Raw genomic sequence first — 24,848 nt, forward strand, 5'->3', positions numbered from 1 at the left:
ATGTCATTTATTGGTTTCTGGCAGGGATTGACTTCAAAAGATAAATAAAAAGTATCTCACCTATCATCTCTCTATATATATATAGGTACGATAATAGCATACCGTGAGAGACTTTTTTCGCAAGCTGTCATGATAAAGCACTAATTCGGAGGCCTATACCCCATGATAAATTTATTTTAAAAAGCTCCAAACGCGGGGAGCACTAGTTCTGATGATGCATTTCAACTTGTTCTACACAACTGTGCGGCTCCTGAACACAAAATAAACGAAAACAAAGCGAAAATAATCACTTTTCTGTGATAGCTGCGTATCCGATTCTGTTTTTTTCGCACTTGTATACAAGTTTGATAAATTTGTTATCATGGCTTGTTATGATTCGGAACAGTGTATGAAGGGCTGGGTATTATTAGGCTTATACAACACGGCACACTACGGTGGGCTGGTCATGTTGTTCGTATGCCAGAAGAACGTCAAGCGAAGATAATATTTAGTAGAGAACCCGGAAGATGCCGCAGGCTTCGTAGAAGGCCGCGTACACGATGGCTTTTTGCAGTTGAAGAGGACTTAAGGCGCTCAATGTTCAGGGCGACTGGAAGCGATTGGCGCAGGATCGAGTCCAGTGGAGAAGGATACTCCATTCGGCGTAGGTTCATCGAAGAGCTGTAGCCCATCCAGTATCAAGTATCAATGTTCGGCCAAAAGACATTTTCGACCAAACGCTATGCGCTCGGTGATCTAGTGACTACTGTTGCTGCTTTATAAGCAAGAGGGGGCGGATTAAATCGCTGGCTACATCACTTTCCAAGGTGAATCCTCGATCTATATTTCGTTCATCTACCCTACCTAATTAACAAATTTGCCTTTCATGTTTTTTTTTGAAACGCAGAGGTGTTCTCGGTCTCTAGCTGCAACAATAACTACACATTAACATTCCCCTCCATTCCCTACTGACAAATTAACGCAAAAGCCTATACACTGTTGCGTATGAGGCGCTAGTGATAGAAGTGGATTAAGCCGGAAAATAAGCGGGTGACTAGATATTTTGAACTGCTCTGGTCAGAACTCGTTATCTTTTAACTCACACTTTACTTTGTTTCTGAAAAGTTGACTAAGAATCGCTTACACCCGAGCCTGTGACAAGCGCGATGTCATCATCATTAACAAACATGGCCATCATTAACAGACATCATTGAAACGCAGTATGAAAAAATGTACCCAGGACATCCTGACTACGATCTGGCGATGAACTAAGGGCCGATTTCTTTACCTCCGCTTAGTGCTTAAACCAGATTTAATCGTATGGGTAAGCATCGCTTAAGAGTTGAGCGGAGGTGAAGAAATTGGCCCTAAACAATAGGATGTCAGTAGTCTGCTTACACCGGTATATGTCCAATTAGTTCAACAAATGGTTTCAAAATTCCATCATCCCAGCTACCGAACTGCATGAAATGCTTGTAGAATAGATTTAATTCCCAGCAATCAAAACTTCAGATCAGACTTGAGGATCGAATTAAGAAGTTCACATTTAGTTCGAATATAGCTCCATTGTTCATTAACCGAACCTAACTCTCAATTAATACTACAGGCATACCTCGATAGTACGTACCCTCGATAGTGCGTACCCTCGATAGTACGTACCCTCGATTGTACGTACATTTTACCTCGATAGTACGTACAAAAAAAATTTTTTTTTCGTTCTTTTTTATGTACGATTTTAGTAAAAATTTGAATATGGCACATGCGAGGTCCTTCATATGTTACGTAATAATTTCACAACTGATTTTAACACCATCGTGAGGTTATAGCAAATTTAGTAGCAACACTTTGAAAAAAGCAACGTGTCATAAATGTTTGATAGTCTTACGTAACACATATTATACTATCATTTTGAACAATTGAAGAAACATCTGAAACAGCTGAGCGATGCGGAGCGCGTCCAAGCCCTCATAAAGCAGAATATCAGCAAGAGGATTTCTTTTGTCTTGGACGCGTTCGCTCATGCACTCGCGTGAGTTTGTCACCGGCATAAGAGTGTTATCAGCAATAATTGAAATTGTATGGGTATGATTTTCATAGAAAGCAGACTAGCTATCCACTTAATTGAACAATTATTATGTTTATGAATTATTTTATCTATCAAGGAAATTAGTTCCAGTTCTAGAACCCTTCCTCAAGCATTAGTTCATCTGATAGACCAGAAAATATTTCCCCGAGGAGTAAATTAATTCCATCATGGGAATGGTGATTCATAAAATTGAATCTTCGGCAAGATATTTTACTATTTAATTAAGTTTACATTACGTTTAGTTCCACATTTTTTTCTTGAGAAACAAATTAGCAACGTTACTAAAATGAGGAAAAATTTTGGTCGAAAATTTCCTCTGAGACGTCTTATTGGGATTTCCGAAGAAGCTTATCCTGGAACAGTAGTTCAACCCAAGGGTTCATCCTGGGATACCTTGGTAGTTTGGTCGAAAATTCCATACATGATTTAACTCAATATTCTAAGACCTGCGCGCCGATTGAAATTTTATCGACGGTGAGGCGTGATTAGATCATTTTCACCCAGTGGCAGTGACGTGGTGGTGATTAGCGGCGGCGTAAGTCAGCGTGAATCAATTCCATCAAGATCTCTCCATTAATTACTTCGAGGTCTTTCCGGAAATTTTCATTCAATTTCTTCAGAAACTCACGTGGAAGCCCTTGATACTTACGCCCGGGAATTCTTCCGGAAATTCTTGTAAGAACTCTCCCGGAAAATTGTTCCCTTTTTTCTTCGGGAATTCTCTTGGAAATTCCATGCAAAATTAAATTTCGTCAAAACCAGTGCTGGAAATACTCGCTTCACGTGTAAGAAAAGTTTGTTCTTCTTATTATTGGCACTACATCCCCACACTGAGCGGGGTCCCGTAGCGTAGTTGGCTACACGTTCGCCTTACAAGCGAATGGTCATGGGTTCGATTCCCAGCCCCTCCACCAAACCCTCGTCAGTCGCCGGATGCGCAGCCTATACGGTGGCGTATTGGGGAGCGCCCATACCGTTACGACTGCCTGATGACGACTGACAAATTGTTCTTCTCGGAGGCATTCCTCCACCGTACCTGGATTAATGGCAACCGAACAATGCGCAACGATCATTGGATTCACGACACGGACAAATGCACACAATGGACTCACGGTGAGATGGACCAGCAACGACAACAACAATGAATAATGGAAAATCTAAAAATAGATTCTGTGTGGATTCTGGCAGCAGAATACCACAGTAGATCTCGGCACAGTAGCGGTTAAGTAACACAGAGTGCCTACCAAATAAAGAAAGGAATAAAAAAAAAATCCCCACACTGGGACAAAGCCGCCTCGCAGCTTAGTGTGTTCATTAAGCACTTCCACAATTATTAACTGCGAGGTTTCCAAGCAAGATTACCATTTTTGCATTCGTATATCATGAGGCTAGCACGATGGTATTTTTATGCCCAGGGAAGCCGAGACAATTTCCAATCCAAAAATTGCCTAGACCGGCACCAGGAATCGAACCCAGCCACCCTCAGCATGGTCTTGCTTTGTAGCCGCGCGTTTTACCGCACGGCTAAGTAGGGAAGAATAGAGTGTTTGTTACCAGAAATGCCATACTCGTGGGAACCTACTGCCTGCATTTTTCTAGCGCTTAATTTGTTCGCGTGTACGAGCAGAGCAATGACAAAAAGCAAGGCAGTATTTTTTCAGGAGTAAAATCACGATCGCGAATATTTGAGGTTACTTCGAATAAAATGGAGAAATTTCACTTGACATAAACACAAAAATAATGAACAATTCTCGCGTTTAGTTTCATAGGGGCGTAACTGTATTGATCAATTTCTCTTAATCGATTTTATATTTTGTTAATAACTCAATTGTTTCAAAAGCTTCAAACGTAATTATTGTTTCTGGTGCAAGATACAATCATCCTTTATCACACCAAACCATTAAATCATCGACAAACTAGCGCAATTCAGTACAATAATAAAATGAAAACATCGACGAAATTAGATCGATCTATACAGTTACGCCCCTTTGAAACTAAGCGCGAGAAATGTGTTCTTGCTCGGACATCCGTGAGAATCATGTTCCGAGGTTGGTTTATGACATTTTGCAATAACTCGAATGACTCGCGAAGCTCCACGAACATTTTTCGGGGTTCGCTTTTCTGTTTTCTCTGCGAGTAGTAGGTAGGCAAGAAAAGGCAAAACAAGTGTTCGCGAGTATTTTGCATGGCCTACTTTTTGTTTTATGAACAAGGTTCACAGATTTCCACCACTGGTCAAAACTCTTTCGGAATTACCTACAAAAATTCCCCTAGAAATTCCTCTGGAAATTATTTAAGAATCGGAAGATCCTGCAGCCATTCTACAAATTTCTACTGTACTTTGCTTAAAATTTCTATAAAAAAATATCCAAAATGCCCTTCAGTATTTTCCGAGAATTTTTTTTCAGGAATTCGCAGCAATATCTTAAAACAATAACCCCGAAAATTCTTCGAGAAACTCTCTCACTTTTTATTTCAGAAATTCCTCCATGTATCCCCAAAAAATCCGCCAATAATTTCCCCAGATATAAGTACTTGAAGAACTTCTTCAGAAATCTCTTTTAAAGTACCCCCGAAAAGTTCTTCAAGAATTATCCGGGAATTCGTTTCGGAATTCCCACAAGTTCTTTTTTCAGGAAGAATAGGAGTAAAAACAGTAATTTTTGAAAAAAAAATCGCGTTGGATTTCTTCGTTTGAGTTTGAGTTTCGAAAAATCTTGATGAATTTACCTATGGATTTCCTGGAGATATTCTCCGAAAAAAAATCCAAGAAGGATATCTGAAACAAATCTAAGAGAAATTTGAAAATAAGTTTTTTGAATGAATTTCCTAAGGAATTTTCAGAGGAAAATATTTATGAATATCAAAACAAATTTCAAATAAAGTTTTAAAATAATTTCAAATTAAAATACGAAAAAAGTTTTAGTAGAATTTCAGAGGGTGTTCTTGGAGTAATTCCTTAGTTTCCTGAAGAACAAACCCACATTTTCAGAAAAAAAAGTGTCTTTATGTTTCGCCGAGAATGTATTGAATAGTGGCCATGTTGCCAAAAATTATCCCACGTCGCACTTTTTGGCTAGAGATCCACGCTAGTTGCAGTTTGTGAGTAGATCAACATCCAATGATTTAGATTCAAATACTTTATCGACAAACACCTGTGGTACCTCAATTCATCAAGCTGATACCGATCAAGTATACACTGGATTTTGTTTTTACACGATTTACATTTTCTCAATTTTCCACTCATCCTAAATGTTTAACGTATATTAATTATCATGTGATTTTTCTTTGATTTATTCTGGATTTTTTGAAACATGTTGCGAAGAGTTTGGTGGCAAATTGAAGTCACACGATCAAAAATACGAGCGAAAAAAATCGTGTAAAAACAAAATCCTGTGTATAAAAGTCGGCCCTCCAGGCCTCCTATCAAAAAATCGTTTTTGCAGTTTATAGCCTTTTCGTTACATATTGTTGTACGAGAAAGGTATAAACGATTCTACAAACGAGAAAATTAAAATCGCTTTGGTAAGGAAACGTCAATGGAGCAAATAGAATCGCAACGACAGTGACAGTCCAGGACAACCTTAAAACTTTTCATTTACATAAAATCTATAGGTGGAATCCATAAAATACGTCACGTAAAAATATTGTGATCCACCCCCAATCGTCACTTTTTGTAGTAACATGCATTATTATGCATGATGTGTAACATATCTTTGAAACGTCACAAATATCACGTAATTTATGGATGTTCCGAAGCATTAACATACAATATTTCATAAAAACAATAGCACAATAGCCTCACATTTACAAGGACGATAATTTTGCGCAATGCTACATGTAGGAACCATTTCAAGAAAAATCTGAGTCATGCTGGTCCGTTGTGTACTATATCAAATATAAATTTGCTTAGGATACAGAGCCTTGTATCGAAATTTTAGCTTCCGAACGGTTTTATAAACATTACACCACTCCCAAATAAATAGAAAGGCGAAAAAAAATTTTTTTTGTTCGGTATTTTTTTGCTTCGATAGTACGTACGCTTCGATAGTACGTACACTAAAATTACGGAGGTGTACGTACTATCGAGGTATGCCTGTATTAATGAGCTTGAAAGTTCAAAAAAAGTTGCTTATTCCTCTCATCTGAACTTTTAAGTTCACGTTATGCTACTTTAAGTTATTGTTCCAAACTTCTAACAAGAAGTTCGGTTCAAGTACTAACCGAACTTCTAATCAGCTTTAAAAATCAATATTATTTCGAACTAAAGTTCACACCACGCTACGCCACGATAGCACAAGCTTAACTTGTTGTTGGCTTAAAAGTTCACAAAATATTTTTTTCACTTCACAAGTACAAACAGTTCTGAATAATACCTTGTACGAATTTGAGCATAGGCACACTGCTACAAAAACAAAACAAACGTCAAACTGTTCAAAGCCGCCAATCAGGTCCACATGAACTTTTTATAAACTTTAAAGTTCAGAATCAAGCTCCATACGAACTTTTCGTGAACTTTGAAATTCAGAATCAGTTCGGTATATGAACTTTTTGTGACATAAAGTTCACATTTATTGCGAACTTTCTAGTTCACATTTTATCCTAATTGAACTTATGGTGAACTTTGACACAAGTGTCATATATGAAGTCACTTTGCCACATTTTGCCACTTCATATGTCGGTCATATGGAGCAGTGGTACGCATCCCGGATTATAAGAGGAGAACTGGAGTTTAATACTTGTGGTAGGCGCATCGTCACGTGGATTCTCGCAGCCTAAATAACAACACACGCAAAAAAAGCGTTCCCGAATTCGTGAACCAGCAAAAATACACCGTGATTTAAATCATGGATTCGGGAACACCAGTCACGTTTTTCAGAACATTCCAGAAAACGTGACTGTATTCCCGAGTCCGTGACTGTTGTTCCCGAAAAAATACACCATGAACTCGTTAGTTCACGAACTCATGAACGCTTTTTTTTTGCGTGCAGCATCTACGTTCTAGCGAACAATCATTGAAAAAATAATAAAAGTGGTTCTTGTGGTACATCGCCTTCTGGTTTATATTTTATTTTGTAAAGTACACTTTAAGTTCATTGTCTAGCTGAATAGCTAAATATGAACTCACCGTATAGGACTCTCACCGAACTTTTTTGTGAACTTCGATATCCACTTTAGAAGCTTGAAAATAACTTAATGTGAACTTGATAGTTCGGTTAACTACTTAAAAAGTGAGCTGAATAGAATTCTAACGATACGCGGCTCTTGAGAAGGAAGTGAAACGCTCATGTCGACGGGACAAGCGAGCGTGGGCAGACTCTCTGGCCGACGAAGGAGAGAGACGCGGCAACCAGGGACATTTGCCTCCTCTACGATATCTCACGACGCTTGAGCGGGGCGAAGATGAATGCAACGATGCCTGTGAAAGACGCGAATGATCAGTTATTGACCGACCCAACTGACCAGCTGAAACGCACTTCGAACAACTTTTTCAAGTGCCAGCCAGGCCATCACCACCTCGGCATGATCTGCCTAGGATCCGACGTATAACACGCGTCAATACCGAAGCTCCATCACCGCTAGAGATTCAAACAGCCATCCAAAGCATGACATCGAATAAAGCCCCAGGGGTCGACCGCATATCAGCCGAGATGCTCAAAGCTGACCCCATGACATCCGCTCAACTACTGCATCGTTTATTTCGTAATATCTGGGACACCGCAACTTTTCCGGTCGACTGGATGCAAGGTATCTTAGTGAAGGTACCCAAAAAGGGTGACCTGACTGTATGCGATAACTGGCGAAGCATTATGTTGCTGTGTACCGTTCTCAAAGTTCTGTGCAAAATTATCCTAGCCCGGATTCAGGAGAAGATCGATGCGACTCTCCGGCGGCAAGCCGGATTCCGTGCCGGAAGATCCTGTGTGGACCATATTGTCACGCTCCGCATCATTCTGGAGCAGGTCAACGAATTCCAAGAGTCCCTTTACTTGGTATTCATTGACTACGAACAAGCTTTCGACCGTCTCAATCACGAGAATATGTGGGCGCCCTGAGACGCAAGGGAGTTCCTGAGAAAATCATCGGCCTCATCGAGGCACAGTACGGAGGCCTTCTCGTGTAGAGCGCTGCACAATGGGGTCTTGTCCGACCCTATCCGGGTCGTAGCTGGTGTGAGGCAAGGATGTATTCTATCACCGTTACTGTTCCTCATCGTAATCGACGAGATTCTGGTAGATGCGATTGACCGTGAACCAAACCGCAGCCTGTTATGGCAGCCTATAACCATGGAGCACCTAAATGACTTCGAATTGGCGGATGATGTTGCACTCCTCGCGCAACGGCGCACTGATATGCAGAGTAAGCTCAACGACCTTGCCGAGCGCTCCTCTTCGGCAGGTTTAGTCATCAACGTCAACAAAACCAAATCGTTGGATGTAAACACGGTGACTCCTCCCAGTTTCACAGTAGCTGGGCAACCAGTGGAGAATGTTGAAAGCTTTCAATATCTTGGTAGCCAAATGGCGTCAGACGGCGGTACCAAGATCGACATAGGCACACGGATCAAGAAAGCAAGGGCTGCCTTTGCGAGTTTAAGAAATATCTAGAAAAACAGGCAGATAAGTGAACGGACCAAAATACGAATTTTCAACTCTAACGTGAAATCTGTGCTGTTATACGCTAGCGAAACATGGTGTGTATCAGTGGAGAACACTCAACGGCTGCAGGTGTTCATTAACAGATGCCTGCGGTATATAATTCGGGCCTGGTGGCCTCACAACTGGATCTCAAACAACGAGCTCCATCGTCGTTGTCACCACAGGCCGATAGCAACAGAAATTCGGGATCGGAAGTTGGGCTGGGTCGGCCACACTCTACATAGGGGCGGAAACGAAATCTGTAAACAAGCATTAGACTGGAACCCAGCGGGAAGAGAAGTCGACCGAAATCTAACCTGGCAACAGGTTAAAGCGATAGCCGGGCAACGCTCAGGATGGAGCCCTTTGCACCACCGGAGGTGTACAGGATCCATAAGTAAAGCAAGTGAATAGAATTCTATTCAGGATCTCTCCTGATGCTGATTAAGCCAGAAATGTACTGTTATCCGAACTTTTGGTTTCTTGGGATGTATCTGAGGGCATGAAAACTAAATTATAAAGGACCTTTTTTTTAACGATTTTGTTATCCGACTTCCATACTGTTGGTAAGGGCGCTGGTGCATTCTCACCCCGATGATGATACCGGATTATGGGGTTTTCTTAACGGCAGCAAAATAAAATTTCCATTAAAAATTAGAAATTTTCCATAAACAATTAGAAAATTGCCAATAAAGAAAACAGGGTATGAGCAATAAAAAAATATAAAATTTCCACAAATAAAACAAAATTTTCATAAACAATTAAGAATTTTCCACAAAATAAAAATAAATAAGCACTTTTAAAAGCAAAAATAGCAATTATAAAAGCAATATTTTCCATAACGAAATGAAAATGTTCCACGAAAAAAATACAAAATTTCCAAATCAATATTAGCAATAAACAATTACAAAATTTTCCACAAAATAAATATATTTTTTACCTAAAAATTAAAAGTTTTCCACAAAATAATCAATAAAAAGCAATAACATAGAAATAGAAAATTGCCAATAAAGAAATCAGGGTACGAGCAATAAATAAATATAAAATTATTCCACAAAATGATCAATAAAGAGTTATAATAAAACAAGAAAATTTCCATAAAAATACAGGAAAGCAATAAAGCTGATGAAAGTTTACATGAACTTTAAACGCTTTTAAAGAAGGGGTCATCTATGGAAAAAAGCACAGTTTGATTGCTTTTTTATATTTCTCTATGGAAATTTTCTTATTTTATTATAGCTCTTTATTGATCATTTTGTAAAATAATTTTATATTTATTTATTGCTCATACCCTGATTTTTTTATTGGCAATTTTCAATTTTTTTATGGAAAATTTCTAATTGTTCAGGGGGAGTATTTATTTTAGTCTTTTCTTAACTTCCGCTGACTGATTATACTTTTCTCTCCAAGATTAAATATCAATATCAATTTAATTCAATCATTCAATCATATCATATCAATCATTCGAAAAGATTTAAGAATAGTATCATTCGAATTTAATATAAATAAACGTCATTGGAAAAGGCTTTTTCATGCTTTTTGGCGTAAAAAATAGTATTTTGGCCGTAATTTCTGATCCCATAGTCCAACTTGGCTAATTTTCAATAGGAAACCATGGGACATCTGCGTCGAATGCAAGCAAATTGGTTAGGAGTAAGTGTCTAGACATGGCCGAGACTTTTTGCGCACACACATACATACACACAGACATCAACTCATTCCTCGAACTGAGTCGATTGGTATGTAACACTATGGGTCTGGAGGTCTTCCTATAAAAAGTTTGGTTTTGGAGCGAAAATATAGCCCTTACGTATACTTAGTATACGAGAAAGGCAAAAATATTTTCAATATGGTAAGGAAAGAATATTAATAAAATTAAACTAAAATGAATTAAAAAATTGATAGTTAATTGGGTAGAATATAATAAAATGTATTTGCAATGGGAATAACGAACAAGTACAAAAATAATAAAAATTTGTTAGTTTGCTTAATTATTATTCACCCCTATTCTTGTTTACGGACGAATGAAACTTTCGAACGAATGCGATTCGTTCGAAACGTTTCCCTATTTGCTTTTGCTGGCGTAAACGAGAATGCGCATCAACTTTCGTTCGAATGCGCGTTCGTACGTAAACAAGAATATGGGTGATTATCAATAATGATCAATAACTTCAAGTATTGGCATTTTTTTCAGGTGGTGTAATTGGCATTAAAAACAGAAGTATAAGGGTGGCAGAAGATGTCGATAAAATGCGTACGATGTTCTTCCTCTTTTCAGCACACAGTCCTTAATATAAACGTCAAACTATGTCTTGATTCTAAAATTATTTTTTCTCACAGGGTACCCGACCAGTACATAGTAACAGATTTATATCAGAACTTGTTATTCTGTTACAGCAGTTTTTCATAACAGCGGTTGTTATAAAACATGTACCATTAGTAGTTAAAATAACAAAAATTGTAACAAAATCTCTTCTAGTTTTAACAAAAATATTACTAAATATGTTATTAATTGAACAAAAATATAACTCGATGTGTTACATAAAAAGTGGCGAAAATAGCTTATACTATAACAAATTATGTTATTGAAAAGATTATGATTATCCATAATGTAGGCAATTAACTTTGCCCAATTGGTTCAACTTAGAATGTAGGTTCAAGCTATACTGAAGGTGGTTCCTTCGTTTTCTTTCCAATTCCTATCTACCAAAAATGTAGGCAATTTTTTTCGGTATAAATAAACATAACACATTATGTTATAATCATGTTATGACGATCATAAAACTTTTCTTTCCTCCATTTTTGACCGAGAATTTATAACAAAATTATTGCAAATTTTGTTATTTGTAACACATATTGATATAATTGAGATAAAATTTTGTTATGACTAACTGGTCGGGTACTTGCTTCCATGAGTCGATATCGAGTCATAGAACATTGACTCATAGAGGTTTAGCTGTAATCAAGATCCTACAGTCTATTTTCGCTACTAGCCTGATCGGTCATCGCATTTCTGAGTTGTTGTTGCCAACCATTCTATCAAAACATGTAAATAATAAGTTAGACATATTTCAATAGTGGGTTAGCTTTAACTGTTCTAGTAGGGTAAGACGGTATAATGACCCAAACTGGCCAAAACGCCCCCTTGATTTCTAGAAAACTATAACTAACTAAGGGTAAAAATCAGTTGGTACCTTTGAATATTTGTAAAACCAACATGCTATGTGAATGTGGAAGTATTTAGTATTACAAAATGAAAATAATAGCAAAATACAAAAAGTTACAGTTTTGATGCAACTTTTAATGTTTGTTTGATCAACATTCTGGAGCGACTCTAGTATAGTATACTGTTCGCAAAACTAGTACTGGAACACTCAGTTGGGCAACAAAATAACTGTTCTCAGTGGTAAATCTATATACTTACTTACTTACGGATCCTGTACACCTCCGGTGGTGCAAAGGGCCGACTTGAAAGATCTCCATCCTGAGCGTTGCCCGGCTATCGCTTTAACCTGTTGCCAGGCTAGATTTCGGTCGACTTCTTTTATTTCTTTATTGAGGCTTCGCCGCCATGAGCCTCTGGGTCTGCCTCTGCTGCGATGTCCCGCTGGGTTCCAGTCTAATGCTTGTTTACAGATTTCGTTTCCGCCCACTTCCGATCCCGAATTTTTGTTGCTATCGGCCTCTGGTGACAACGACGATGGAGCTCGTTGTTTGAGATCCAGTTGTGAGGCCACCAGGCCCGAATTATATACCGCAGGCATCTGTTAATGAACACCTGCAGCCGTTGAGTGTTCTCCACTGATACACACCATGTTTCGCTAGCGTATAACAGCACAGATTTCACGTTAGAGTTGAAAATTCGTATTTTGGTGCGTTCACTTATCTGCCTGTTTTTCCAGATATTTCTTAAACTCGCAAAGGCAGCACTTGCTTTCTTGATCCGTGCGCCTATGTCGATCTTGGTACCGCCGTCCGACGCCATTTGACTACCAAGATGTTGGAAGCTTTCAACATTCTCCACTGGTTGCCCGGCTACTGTGAAACTGGAAGGAGTCGCCGTGTTTACATCCAACGATTTGGTTTTGTTGACGTTGATGACTAAACCTGCCGAAGAGCAGCGCTCGGCAAGGTCGTTGAGCTTACTCTGCATATCAGAACGCCGTTGCGCGAGGAGTGCAACGTCATCAGCCAATGCGAAGTCGTTTAGATGCTCCATGGTTATAGGCTGCCATAACAGCCCGCGGTTTGGTTCACGGTCAATCGCACCTACCAGAATCTCATCGATTACGATGAGGAACAGTAACGGTGATAGGATACATCCTTGCCTCACACCAGCTACGACCCGGATAGGGTCGGACAGGACCCCATTGTGCAGCACTCTACACGAAAAGGCCTCGTACTGTGCTTCGATGAGGCCGATGATTTTCTCAGGAACTCCCTTGCGTCTCAGGGCGCTTCACATATTCTCGTGATTGAGACGGTCGAAAGCTTTTTCGTAGTCAATGAATACCAAGTAAAGGGACTCTTGGAATTCGTTGACCTGCTCCAGAATGATGCGGAGCGTGACAATATGGTCCACACAGGATCTTCCGGCACGGAATCTGGCTTGCTGCCGCCGGAGAGTCGCATCGATCTTCTCCTGAATCCGGGCTAGGATAATTTTGCACAGAACTTTGAGAACGGTACACAGCAACATAATGCCTCGCCAGTTATCGCATACAGTCAGGTCACCCTTTTTGGGCACCTTTACTAAGATACCTTGCATCCAGTCGACCGGGAAAGTTGCCGTGTCCCAGATATTATGAAATAAACGATGCAGTAGTTGAGCGGATGTCATGGGGTCAGCTTTGAGCATCTCGGCTGATATGCGGTCGACCCCTGGGGCTTTATTCGATTTCATGCTTTGGATGGCTGTTTGAATCTCTAGCAGTGATAGAGCTTCGGTATTGACGCGTGTTATACGTCGGATCCTAGGCAGATCATGCCGAGGTGGTGATGGCCTGGCTGGCACTTGAAAAAGTTGTTCGAAGTGCTCAAACCAGCGTTTCAGCTGGTCAGTTGGGTCGGTCAATAACTGATCATTCGCGTCTTTCACAGGCATCGTTGCATTCATCTTCGCCCCGCTTAAGCGTCGTGAGATATCGTAGAGGAGGCGAATGTCCCCGGTTGCGGCGGCTCTCTCCTTCGTCGGCCAGAGAGTCTGCCCACGCTCGCTTGTCCCGTCAACATGAGCGTTTTACTTCCTTCTCAAGAGCCGCGTATCGTTGGCGGGCTAGAACTTTGGCTCCTCTGGTTTTTGATCGCTCTATCGCGGCTTTGGCTTCTCTTCGCTCCTCTATCTTCCTCCAGGTCTCCTCGGTGATCCATTGTTTTCTCTGGGTGCGTAGTTCGCCCAGATTGTTCTCGCTGGTGGCGATGAAGGCATTCTTGATGGCGGTCCATTGGTCTTCCACGCTGCCACCTTCCGGAATATCTGCAGCACGCGTCTCCAGTTCTTCAACGAAGGACCGTTTCACCGTGGCATCTTCCAGTCGGCGTGTGTTGAATCGTCGTCCAACTCTTTCCTCCTGCCGACGAATCCGCGCAATGCGCAGGCGTATTTCGCCGATGAGGAGGTGATGATCAGACGCGATATCGGCACTACGTTTATTCCGTACATCAAGAAGGCTCCGTTTCCATTTTCGGCTGATGCAGATGTGGTCGATTTGATTTTCTGTAAAGCCGTCACGGGAGACCCACGTGAACCGGTCGATGAGGGAAGAGCGATCCCCCGATCACCATGTCATTATTACCACAAAATTCTGCGAACAGCTCTCCGTTTTCGCTCATTTCTCCGAGACCATGGCGTCCCATAATGCGCTCATGGTTCGAGTTGTCGGATCCGATCTTCGCATTGAAGTCGCCCAAACAGATCTTGATATCACCCTTCGGAATTCTATCTACGACGGCATTGAGTTGACTGTAGAAGTTCTCTTTGTCTTGCAGATCGGCAGCATCGGTTGGCGCATAACATTGGATTATAGTAAGGTTTCGGACCCGTGTTCTAAATCTGGCAACGATTATCCTTTCACTTATAGGTTCCCACTTCATAAGCGCAGAGTGTGCCTGAGCGCTTAGTAGGAAGCCAACTCCGCGTTGCCGGGGAGCGTGTTCACCTCGTAAACCAGAGTATAGCAGAACTTGTCCCGACGGCGTTCTGTGTTCTCCAAAGTTTGGCCAACGGACTTCACTCAGTCCCAGGATCTCAAGCTTCATGCGGCGTGCCTCATTGGCAAGTTGTGCCAATTTACCCTGCTGGGCTAGGGTTAAAACGTTCCATGTTCCTATTCGTGTCCGTTGTTTCGCGCTAAGAGTCGTCGCCGTAAAATCAGTCCGTATTCTTTCATTATCGGATTCTCGAACAAATTGATGTTTCGGGAACAGTAGGTTGTTGGCCCAAGGTTCCCTATCCACCGGGATGGGGCTGCCATCTTAGGTATAGCTTCCGGGGAATAGCATTTCATACTCAGCCGCTGGATGCCAGAACAGACGCTGTTGGAGCCGCACCTCCTTGGTGGACAGACGCTCGATCAGTCGGGTCAAATTTGTTTAAAGTCCTACCCAACACCAGGACTAGGCTAGTGCGCTTTGAGCGGCACACGGTCGCTTTGATAGGGCCTGCTTGGGGACACATGCAGCTTTTTATAGAAGTTCAACAGAGCCCACTGTCGAACCCCACCACATCCTAGGCAGACCCCACAGGACGCACCCTCTCACTCTAGCTGATGTCAGAAGGACAACAGTGCCCAGGCTGCACTACCAGCTAAGTACGCAACCCTTAGCTGGTGGTCAATTGTCATCGGAAGACCCGTGGAAGCGTGAGTATTGGAACTTGTGAGGACCAGAGCTATGTTAGGCGCCCCTTCCCGGATGTCAACTCACCATTTCGCAGCCCAATAAAAATGAAATGGTCTGTGTTCGTATCCGCATAACTCGAAAACGGCCAGATGGATTTTCTTCAATCCTTCAGCAGTTACGTTCGTTATAGTTTCCGACGGGTTTATATGATATTTCCTCATGTGAAAATCATAAGTAAAATTGAGTAAATCGTGAAAAACTAAAAAATTTCGCATGGGCAGATCACGACGGGCATTTTCGCCTACTACGCAGGACAATGTCTGCCGGGTCGACTAGTATGCATGCGCAGCGATCGACCAGTAGGTATGCATTAAGCGCAGCGAGCAACAGTTGCTTCCAAATGATATGGAGAATATTGAAATGTAATTCACACCTGTTCAAATGGACTTATGTTGGTTTTGTAATGTCAAACACATAAGGATTTGTAACTTTTTTTTATTATGGGATAGATAAAATACTTATGAAGGACTATGAAACGTCTGTGGTTAAGGCTGGGCGTATTGCCCAGGCACTTTTTGAATCCATTTTTCCGGACTTTTCAAAAAAGCATTATTACGTGTTCTCCATAATATTTTTATAAGACTACTCACAGGCAATGCATTTGCGACTTAGTGTACTACCAAATAATACAAAGTTTCCATAAACTGCATTGAAAAGTAAAAATTTATCATAAGTTTGTCTTAGAAGGGGGGGGGGCATATTATACCGTCTTACCCGTTAGCACTGTTAGCAGCGCTTGATTTTTTTTCTGAAATTCTCGTACATAGAAATGAAAAAAAAACCATGTGACACCCTATACTATTTTTGTCAATCTATTGGACGCTGCGCTATATATCGCTGCGACCAACCACATCAGTGATCTACTAAAGAACATTCCTAGCCGAACAGCCACACATTTGCCAATTTCGTCAAACTAAGTGAAATCTTCTTCTTCTTCTAGGGGGAATTACGGCTTTGGCAGGTTTTGTTCTATTATTGGCAGGGGGGTTTTTTATGACCGACTAAGCTCAAATTTGGCCTAAACATTCTTTGCATATCAAAGAATATTGTGGCCAAATTTCATAAAATTTGGTCGACAAAAACCCCCCTGCCAATAATAGAACAAAACCTGCCAACGCCGTCTTTTCCCTATATAATAAAAATGAAATGGTCTGTGTTCGTATCCGCATAACTCGAAAACGGCTGGATAGATTTTCTCCATTCCTTCAGCAAATATGTCCGTTATCGTTTCCGACGGGTTTATATGATATTTCCTCAGTCGAAAATCATTACAGTCGCCTCTCCACATCTCGATATTGAAGGGACCATCGAGATAAGGAGAGATCGAGGAATGGAAGGAAAATTGAAATGGGCACTAGATTGAAAAAAGTTCGTTGCTATGAAAAATGACAACAAAACAAATGTCATCTCTTGTTGTTCTTGTAATGTTATTGTCCAAAAATCGTCTAGTAGCCTAGAAATATGAATATATCGACATAGGGAGAGAGAATCCTGAACAAAATATGACCAGAACACATCGAGATAGAGAGATATCGAGATAGGGAGGTTATCGAGATATAGAATGCCCAAATGTATGTAAATTGAAGGGATTAAGAAAACCATCGACATAGGGAGAGATATCGAGATATAGAACATCGAGATGTGGAGAGTCGACTGTAGTAAGTTGAGTAAATCGTAAATAACTAAAATTATGAATCGTATGGAAATTTCGCATGGGCAGCCGCATTTTCGCCTACTATGCAGGACAACGTCTGCCGGGTCGACTAGTGGTAAATAAGTCCTAATGTTACGAACTTCCATTGGAAAGGAACAGGTAGAATGTCATATTTCACATAATCTAAAAACCAAACGGGTTATCTGGATGAACTTCTAACCTTTTTAAAAATTCAACAGTTCAGAACTGGTTGGGCAGCAGGATGATATCACATTTAGTATTTTAGTCAGGTTTATGGGGAACCACAACCTTCTTGTTCACGATGCACATCCGCGCTCTTAAAGATGCACATCCTTGCCGAATGAGGTCCAGTTGAGGCTAGATGTCATGAGAGCTATAGTATTTAGTTTGTACTGCCAGTAGATGGAGATAGACTCATGAGAAAGTAAGGATCCTTTAAATTTGGTATAAGGCTGAACTCATCAATTCATGATCAGAAAATAATTGGATCAAGTTAAAAATTTGTATATGTTTTGAGCAAAAATCTTACACTTACATCTATAAGTTTCAAAGTAACAACAGTATATGATTGCTAGGATTATTTCGCGCGAGGCCTGCGGATCTGCTTGCTGTAAATCATAATTCACGTGCATTTCAAATTATATGCACCTTTTGACCTGAAGTTTGTTTTCAGAAAATCAGAAGTAAGTAAATTACGATATCAGTCATAACGCTTTCTGTATTGAGCTGCAGTCGCTGATAACCTGCAATAAAGTTGTGTTCGGTAACTTTTGTTGCCAGATTTATCCGGATGGAGCAATATGATCGCAATTACATTGCGATAAGATCTTTATGGCCGTAGACATTTTATTAACCGAACAATACATCTTGTTATATGCGCCGGTAAACATGTGTCATGCATCATTTTACAACTGAGCTTTCATAGTTAGACCACGTAATGTGCTCTTTAGTTTGTCATCTATTATATACCTTCAACAAAAAAAACGTATTCTGATATTTAAACAATTTCACTTTCCTTTATCATTGCAGATCACAAAATGTGGGCGTCACCATTCTCTTGGACCCTTGTGGTGTTAGTTTCAATAGAATCTGTTCGATCACTTGATCTACGTATGTAACGTTTTGAATGCTTTTACAAAACATATTCAAGGGAAATCGGTAAAAAAAATTGTTGAAGGCAAAAATGTTTCCTGTCGTTAGACATCCTAAAAAGAGATAATAATGAGTTATAATTTCAAAACTTTAAGGTTATTTGAGAATGGATCCGTACCAATAGCCATCTTCATTAGCCATTATCCAAAACCATGAGTCAAGGTTTCAGAGCAAGTGATACTTTTTTCTGCTTCTCAAAACCCATTCAACCTTCAAAAGCGTGAGCTGAGTTCAACGATATTAGAAAACCGTAAACCTTAGATCCGCTCTCATGCTACCAATGCGATACAGTATGTTTAATAATTCAACACTCATCTCATTACCCTTCTTTAGCCGAATACCTGCACGTGTGCCACAAAGAGGACCCAAAGTTGACCGAATGTATGAAGGAATCGATTGAAACGCTGCGACCTTACCTGGCACGGGGCATTCCGGAGCTGGACATACCCGCCATCGAACCCATCAACCTGGGGGACCTAATTGTGGCAGAAAGTGTACCCGGTCAGGGCATCAGCATTACGGCCAAGGACATCAAAGCCTACGGCCCGTCCAACTATCGTCTGAAGAAGCTTAAGTGAATAATGAACCGAACTCCTTTCGACAAGTTATTACAACGCATGATGATGATGCTTGTTGCTCATTTTTTTTTAAATCTCAAATTAATGTTTAGGTATTAGTAATTGGCTCATTATATCATATATTTTTTATTTCAGTGTGGTTGAGTACGGCAAAGTTTATACTTTCGAGTTGGAGCTTCCTCAGTTGTACGTCGAAGGACGATACGTAGTGGATGGTAGAATTCTTCTACTGCCAGTGAAGGGCGCCGGCAAATTCACCGGAAACTTCAGTAAGTGCTTGTTGCTAATTAATCAGCCTTTGTTCATACTTTTATAGATCGAATCTCATGGTTATACAATGATTTGTGGTTTTCACGTATTGTTTTCAACAAGTTTTAAAAAATACGCTCAAAAACAATTTCAATATAGGGGAACTGTCCCGATCTCCATCTCACTGAACGCGAAACAAAGAAACACAGAACTAATTTTGTTGCTTGTTTTTTCAACATGCGTGCTCCCTGCTAAAAAAATCACAAAAATAAGAAACAAATCAAATTGCTTTTCATTGCTTTGTTTTTGATGGGATGAATACCGGAGTCATGAGATGAATTCCAGGAGTAGTTCCCCTATATAACTAACACGGTCTTCAGAAAACGTGGATAGTTTCTAAATTTAAATCTGGTCTAGGCATTTTCCTTTTTAATGTTCGATATTTTTATCTACCGCATTTGGATTTTTTTTTAAACAATTGAAACAATTAACGTAAACATCTCCCATTCCCCCACACAGCGCAAGGATTCGGCAACGTGCGCATCAAGGGAGACCGAAAAGTGATCAACGGCAGGAATCACCTCTCGCTTGCCAAGTTGGACATCAAGATCAAGGTCGGCGACGGGAAAATCAAGCTGGAAAACCTGTTCGGTGGGGATCGCGTGCTAGGTGAGCAGGACTCGTGCACATTGAAACCACCCTTCGCCATCGAAGGGACAAACGTGACGCAATACAACTTTCGCTTTCAGGTGAAATAATTAACCAAACGATCAACCAGAACTTTTCCCTTCTGAGCCACGAGCTGATCCCACTGATCGAAAAGGCCCTCCAGAGGATATTCAAGCGGACGGGGAACAAAATTCTGGAACGATTCCCAGAGGAGGTGTTATTCCCATAATGTTTGGGACATTCCTGCTCAGTCAGAGCGATTTTAGAGTAAGCGACAAAAAAATACTTTCAAACAAAAATGATTGTAGGTTGCAGAGGGAAATCTAAATCAAAACGCTAAGTTTAACTTTAGCAAAATGGTGATCAACTTATTAACTATTGCATACATTATGGCACAGAGCGGTAAACATATCGCGATGAGAAACGCTTCCGAGAGGTGTAAATACTGTTAAAATTGTAACATTTTTATTTAATAAATTGAATATTGAAAACACAAATGTGTAAGTTCTTTTCTTCCCAATTACTTTATCTGGTAATAGTTTATCTACAATAACGTGATATTTACAAACCTTATTGTCTTCGCAATAACATTAAATGAGATATGGGTCGAAGTAAACGTGATTATTGTAATACAAAGTAAAATGCACGCTAAGTCCAACCTACTGAGTATATCCTAACTGACAGTTACGCCGATTTCGACTCACTTTCTCATATAATGCAACAAAGCATAAATTGAATAAAAGATACTACTTGTGTAAAATGATGGTTTAGTGAAGAATGATCTTCCAACATTTGGATATGCTAAAAATTAATCATCCCAACAAATTTTTGGGATAAATAATCTTTAAGAAAAATGAGTTGGATTCGACACAATTTTGAGTAGGTCAGGCTTCGCGTGGATTGTCATACACACTCACACAGTGCATAAACTGCTGCAATTTTAGGCATGGCACTTGCAATTACCATATGACCTACTGCTCCACAAGTATGACGACCGTCACTTAACCGATAAGTGCGACACGATGGAGGTTTCTAGTGACGAGGCGAACTTTCCTGCTATCCTAGCTCCCCGAAGAGTGATCCCCAGTATTCCCACTATTGAAACCACGTAAGCGACTGGCGGCTGCAGCAGCATCCAGCTGCTCCGACAACGAATAGCGCCACTTCAGCCAGCCAGAGAATTAAACTCCTTCTCCGAAAGAATCAGCACCGCTCTACACTCCTGAGGAATTGACTCTGATCTTTCCTCAGCTCGCCACCACCCGTCTGCGCAGCTACAAGACTCGTTTAGACGAGGTCTTCAATCTTGGAATGCTCATAATCTCATAATCTTGGAATGCTCATAATCAAACCTGGCCAACTGGAACGCTTGCTTACTCAAAAGCAAAATCATCGAGCTGACGGATTTTCTCGAGGAGAAGAAGATACACACGTGTCGAACATTTCTGAAATGCACCTGCAACCCTCACTTCACGGTCACTTCACGAGCCCGGATTCCCCCTCATGTCCAAGATACAATCGATCTTTTCATCACCACTATGAACGCTCTCATCTCACTGCCGGTCGTCTACCAAGAACTCAGCTCGGATCACTATCCGATGGTGGCGGAGTGGACTCTTCGGATAAACGGCATCATCATTATGTCTTGTGTTTGCGGAAATAGTGACAAGTTCGCATTTGATTATTTTGTGGTGCATGCCCAGAATGTGGTGGAGTCCGACAGTGGGCTCTGTTAAGCTTCTATAAAAAGCTGCATGTATCCGCAAGCAGGCTCCGCCAAAGCGACCGTGTACCGCTCAAAGCGCACAAGCCCAAGTCCTGGTGTTAGGTGGAACACTAAACAGACCTGACACATGCGACAAATAAAGGATCACGATTGGAAGCTCGGAACTCAGAACTGCAAGTCACTAGATTTCGCAGACTCCGACAGGATATTCTACGATGAATTACATCCCCGCAACTTCGACGTCATAGCGCTGCAGAAAATCTGCTGAACAAAAAGTGTGGAAAAGCGGGCTTCGAGCGGCTACCTTCTATCAAAGCTGTGGCACCACTAACGATCTGGGAACCGGCTTCATAGTGCTGGGCAAGATGCGCCAACGTATGATAAGGGTGAGCACACAAGTCAGACTAACACGGCATGAAAAAGGTGAGCATACAAGTCAGACTCACAGGGTGTGACAGAGCATGTAGGGTGTGTAAGATCGTGCGATAGAGCGAGCACCCAACTAAGACTCGCATGGAACGGGTGCCTGTGTGAGCGAGAATGAGCGAGTACGTTAAGTACTGCCATCCTCCAGAAGGTATTACCGGTACGGTCGAGTCCGACACTCCAGTTTGGCAACTACAATGCACGTATGCTGAATTAGTGTGTAAATGCATTCTCCCTAGAAAAAATAAATAAATAAAAAGGTGCGATAACGCGTGATAGGGTGGCACCCAATCAACGTAAGGATACTGAGGATAAAAGGCCGTTTCTTCAACTATAGCATCATCAACGTTCACCGCCCACACGAAGGGAGACCCGACGACGACAAATAAGCGTCCTATGCACAGCTGGAGCAGACATACGATGGATGCTCTCTGCGGGACGTCAAAATCGTCATCGGCGACATGAACGGTCAAGTAGGAAGAGAAGAAATGTATAGACCGGTCATCGGACAGGACAGTCTGCATACCGCATCACGACAACGGCCATCGGTGCCATCAGCCTTTTGCGGAATGGTAATCCGAAGCACTTTCTTCCCCAGCAAGAATATCCACAAATTGACTACGTTCTAATCGACGGTAAATTCTTCTCCGACATCACGAACGTATGCACTTACCGCAGTGTGAATAATGAATCCGACCACTACCTCATTGCACTATGTATGCGCTCAAAACTCTCGACGGTGTACAATACGCATTAGAGTCGTCCACCGCGGCTAAACAATGGGCAGCTACAAGGCGGTAGACTAGCCGCAGACCACGCGCAGCAGCTGGAAGTGGCACTCCCAACGGAAGAGCAGCTAGGCGCAGCGTCTCTTGAAGATGGCTGGAGAGATATTCGATCCGCCATTGTAAGCACCGCAACCGCTGCATTAGGCACGCTGTCGCCGGATCAGAGAAACTACTGGTATGACGGCGAATGTGAGCAGCTAGTTGAGGAGAAGAATGCAGCATGGGTGAGATTGCTGCAACACCGCACGAGGGCGAACGAGGCACGATACAAACGGGCGCGGAGCAGACAAAACTCGATTTAACGGAGGAAAAAGCGACAGCAGGAAGATCGAGAATTCGAGAAGACGGAGCAACTGTACCGCGCTAAAAACACACGAAAGTTCAATTACCAAGGTTTGGGAGGATGAACTTGTGCCGCAGGAGTGGATGGAAGGTGTTGAGTTTCCCATCTACAAAAAGGGCGATAAGCAGGATTGTAGTAACTACCGCGCAATCACATTGCTGAACGCCGCCTACAAGGTACTCACCCAAAATTTATGCCGCCGACTAACACCAATTCGTGTATTATATCGACTTCAAAGCCGCATATAGTACAATCGATCGGGACCAGCTATGGCAGCTAATGCACGGAAACGGATTTCCGGATAAACTAATACGGTTGATCAAGGCGACGATGGATCGGGTGATATGAGTAGTTCGAGTTTCAGGGGCATTTTCGAGTCCTTTCGAAACGCGCAAAGGGTTAGGGCAAGGAGATGGTCTTTCGTGTCTGCTATCCAACATCGCTTCGGAGGAAGTAATACGAAGGGCAGGGATTGACACGAGTGGTACGATTTTCACGAAGTCCGTCTAATTATTTGGTTTCGCCGCCGATATCGATATTATGGCACGTAACTTTTAGAGGATGCAGGAAGCCTATATCAGACTGAAAAGCGAAACTAAACGCATTGGACTAGTTATCAGTACGTCGAAGACGAAGTAGGGGAATTGTTTCATTTTCCATCTCACTGAACATATATTCATCTTATTGCAAAACAGAGAAACACATTACCAATATTGTCGCTTCTTTTTGCTAACATGCGTGCTCACTGCTGAAAAAAAACAAATTAAATTCCTTTTCATTGCTTTGTTTTCGATGGGATGGAAATGGGAGCTATGAGATGAAGTGCTGAACCGATCCCCTACATGATAAGAAGAGGCTCAATAGAGGGCAGCGTAAGCCACCCAGTTGGTTGAAGAATTTGTGTACTTAGGCTCACTAGAGACCTCCGATAACGATACCAGCAGAGAAATTCGGAGACGCATCATGGCAGGATATCGTTCGTACGTTGGACTCCACAAAACGCTCCGATTGCATAGAGTTCGCCGCCGTACCAAACTCACAATCTACAAAACGCTTATTAAACCGGTGGTTCTCTACGGACACGAGACCTGGACGATGCTCGTGGAGGACCTACGCGCACTATGAGTTTTCGAAAGGAAAATTCTGCGTATCATCTATGATGGAGTGCAGATGGGGGACAGTACGTGGAGGAGGCGAATGAACCACGCGTTGCATCAGCTGTTGGGAGAACCATCCATCGTTCACACCCCGAAAATCGAAAGACTGGTTATCGACATGGTTATCGATATGGTTATCGACAACGATCCGACGGGAACAAGAAGGCGTGGTGTACAGCGAGCAAGGTGGATCGATCAGGTGGAGGACGTTTTGCGGATCAGCCGAAGACTGCGTGGTTGGTGACGTGCAGCCATGGACCGAGCTGAATGGAGAAAACTTTTGTGTACTGCACAGGCCACTCCGGCCTTAGTCTGGCAATAAATAAATAAAAAGACGACGAATGTGGGCAGTTAGTGAAAGAGAAGAATGCAGCACCGGCGAGATTGCTGCAACACCGCACAGACAAAACTCGATTTTCCGGAAGAAAAAGCGTCAGCAGGAAGATCGAGACCGAGTAATTGTACCGCACTAATAACGCACG

The 24,848-nt window shown here is 41.6% G+C and overlaps 1 protein-coding gene across 1 annotated transcript in view; it reads left to right on the top strand.

Moving 5' to 3' along the window:
- The window catches only part of LOC134219893 (circadian clock-controlled protein daywake), a 40,758-nt gene extending 20,335 nt beyond the window's left edge, over window positions 1-20,423 (top strand). The window contains exons 2-6 of the mRNA XM_062698789.1: window positions 18,308-18,388; window positions 18,764-19,004; window positions 19,144-19,277; window positions 19,777-19,926; window positions 20,007-20,423. Coding sequence (XP_062554773.1) covers window positions 18,316-18,388; window positions 18,764-19,004; window positions 19,144-19,277; window positions 19,777-19,926; window positions 20,007-20,155 — 747 coding nt within the window. The 5' untranslated portion in view covers window positions 18,308-18,315 and the 3' untranslated portion in view covers window positions 20,156-20,423. The remainder of the gene's footprint in view (window positions 1-18,307; window positions 18,389-18,763; window positions 19,005-19,143; window positions 19,278-19,776; window positions 19,927-20,006) is intronic.
- The last annotated feature ends 4,425 nt before the right edge of the window (window positions 20,424-24,848 follow it).

This window comes from Armigeres subalbatus, chromosome 3 (genome assembly GCF_024139115.2).
Source record: "Armigeres subalbatus isolate Guangzhou_Male chromosome 3, GZ_Asu_2, whole genome shotgun sequence".
In the NCBI taxonomy this organism is placed as follows: Eukaryota; Metazoa; Arthropoda; class Insecta; order Diptera; family Culicidae; genus Armigeres; species Armigeres subalbatus.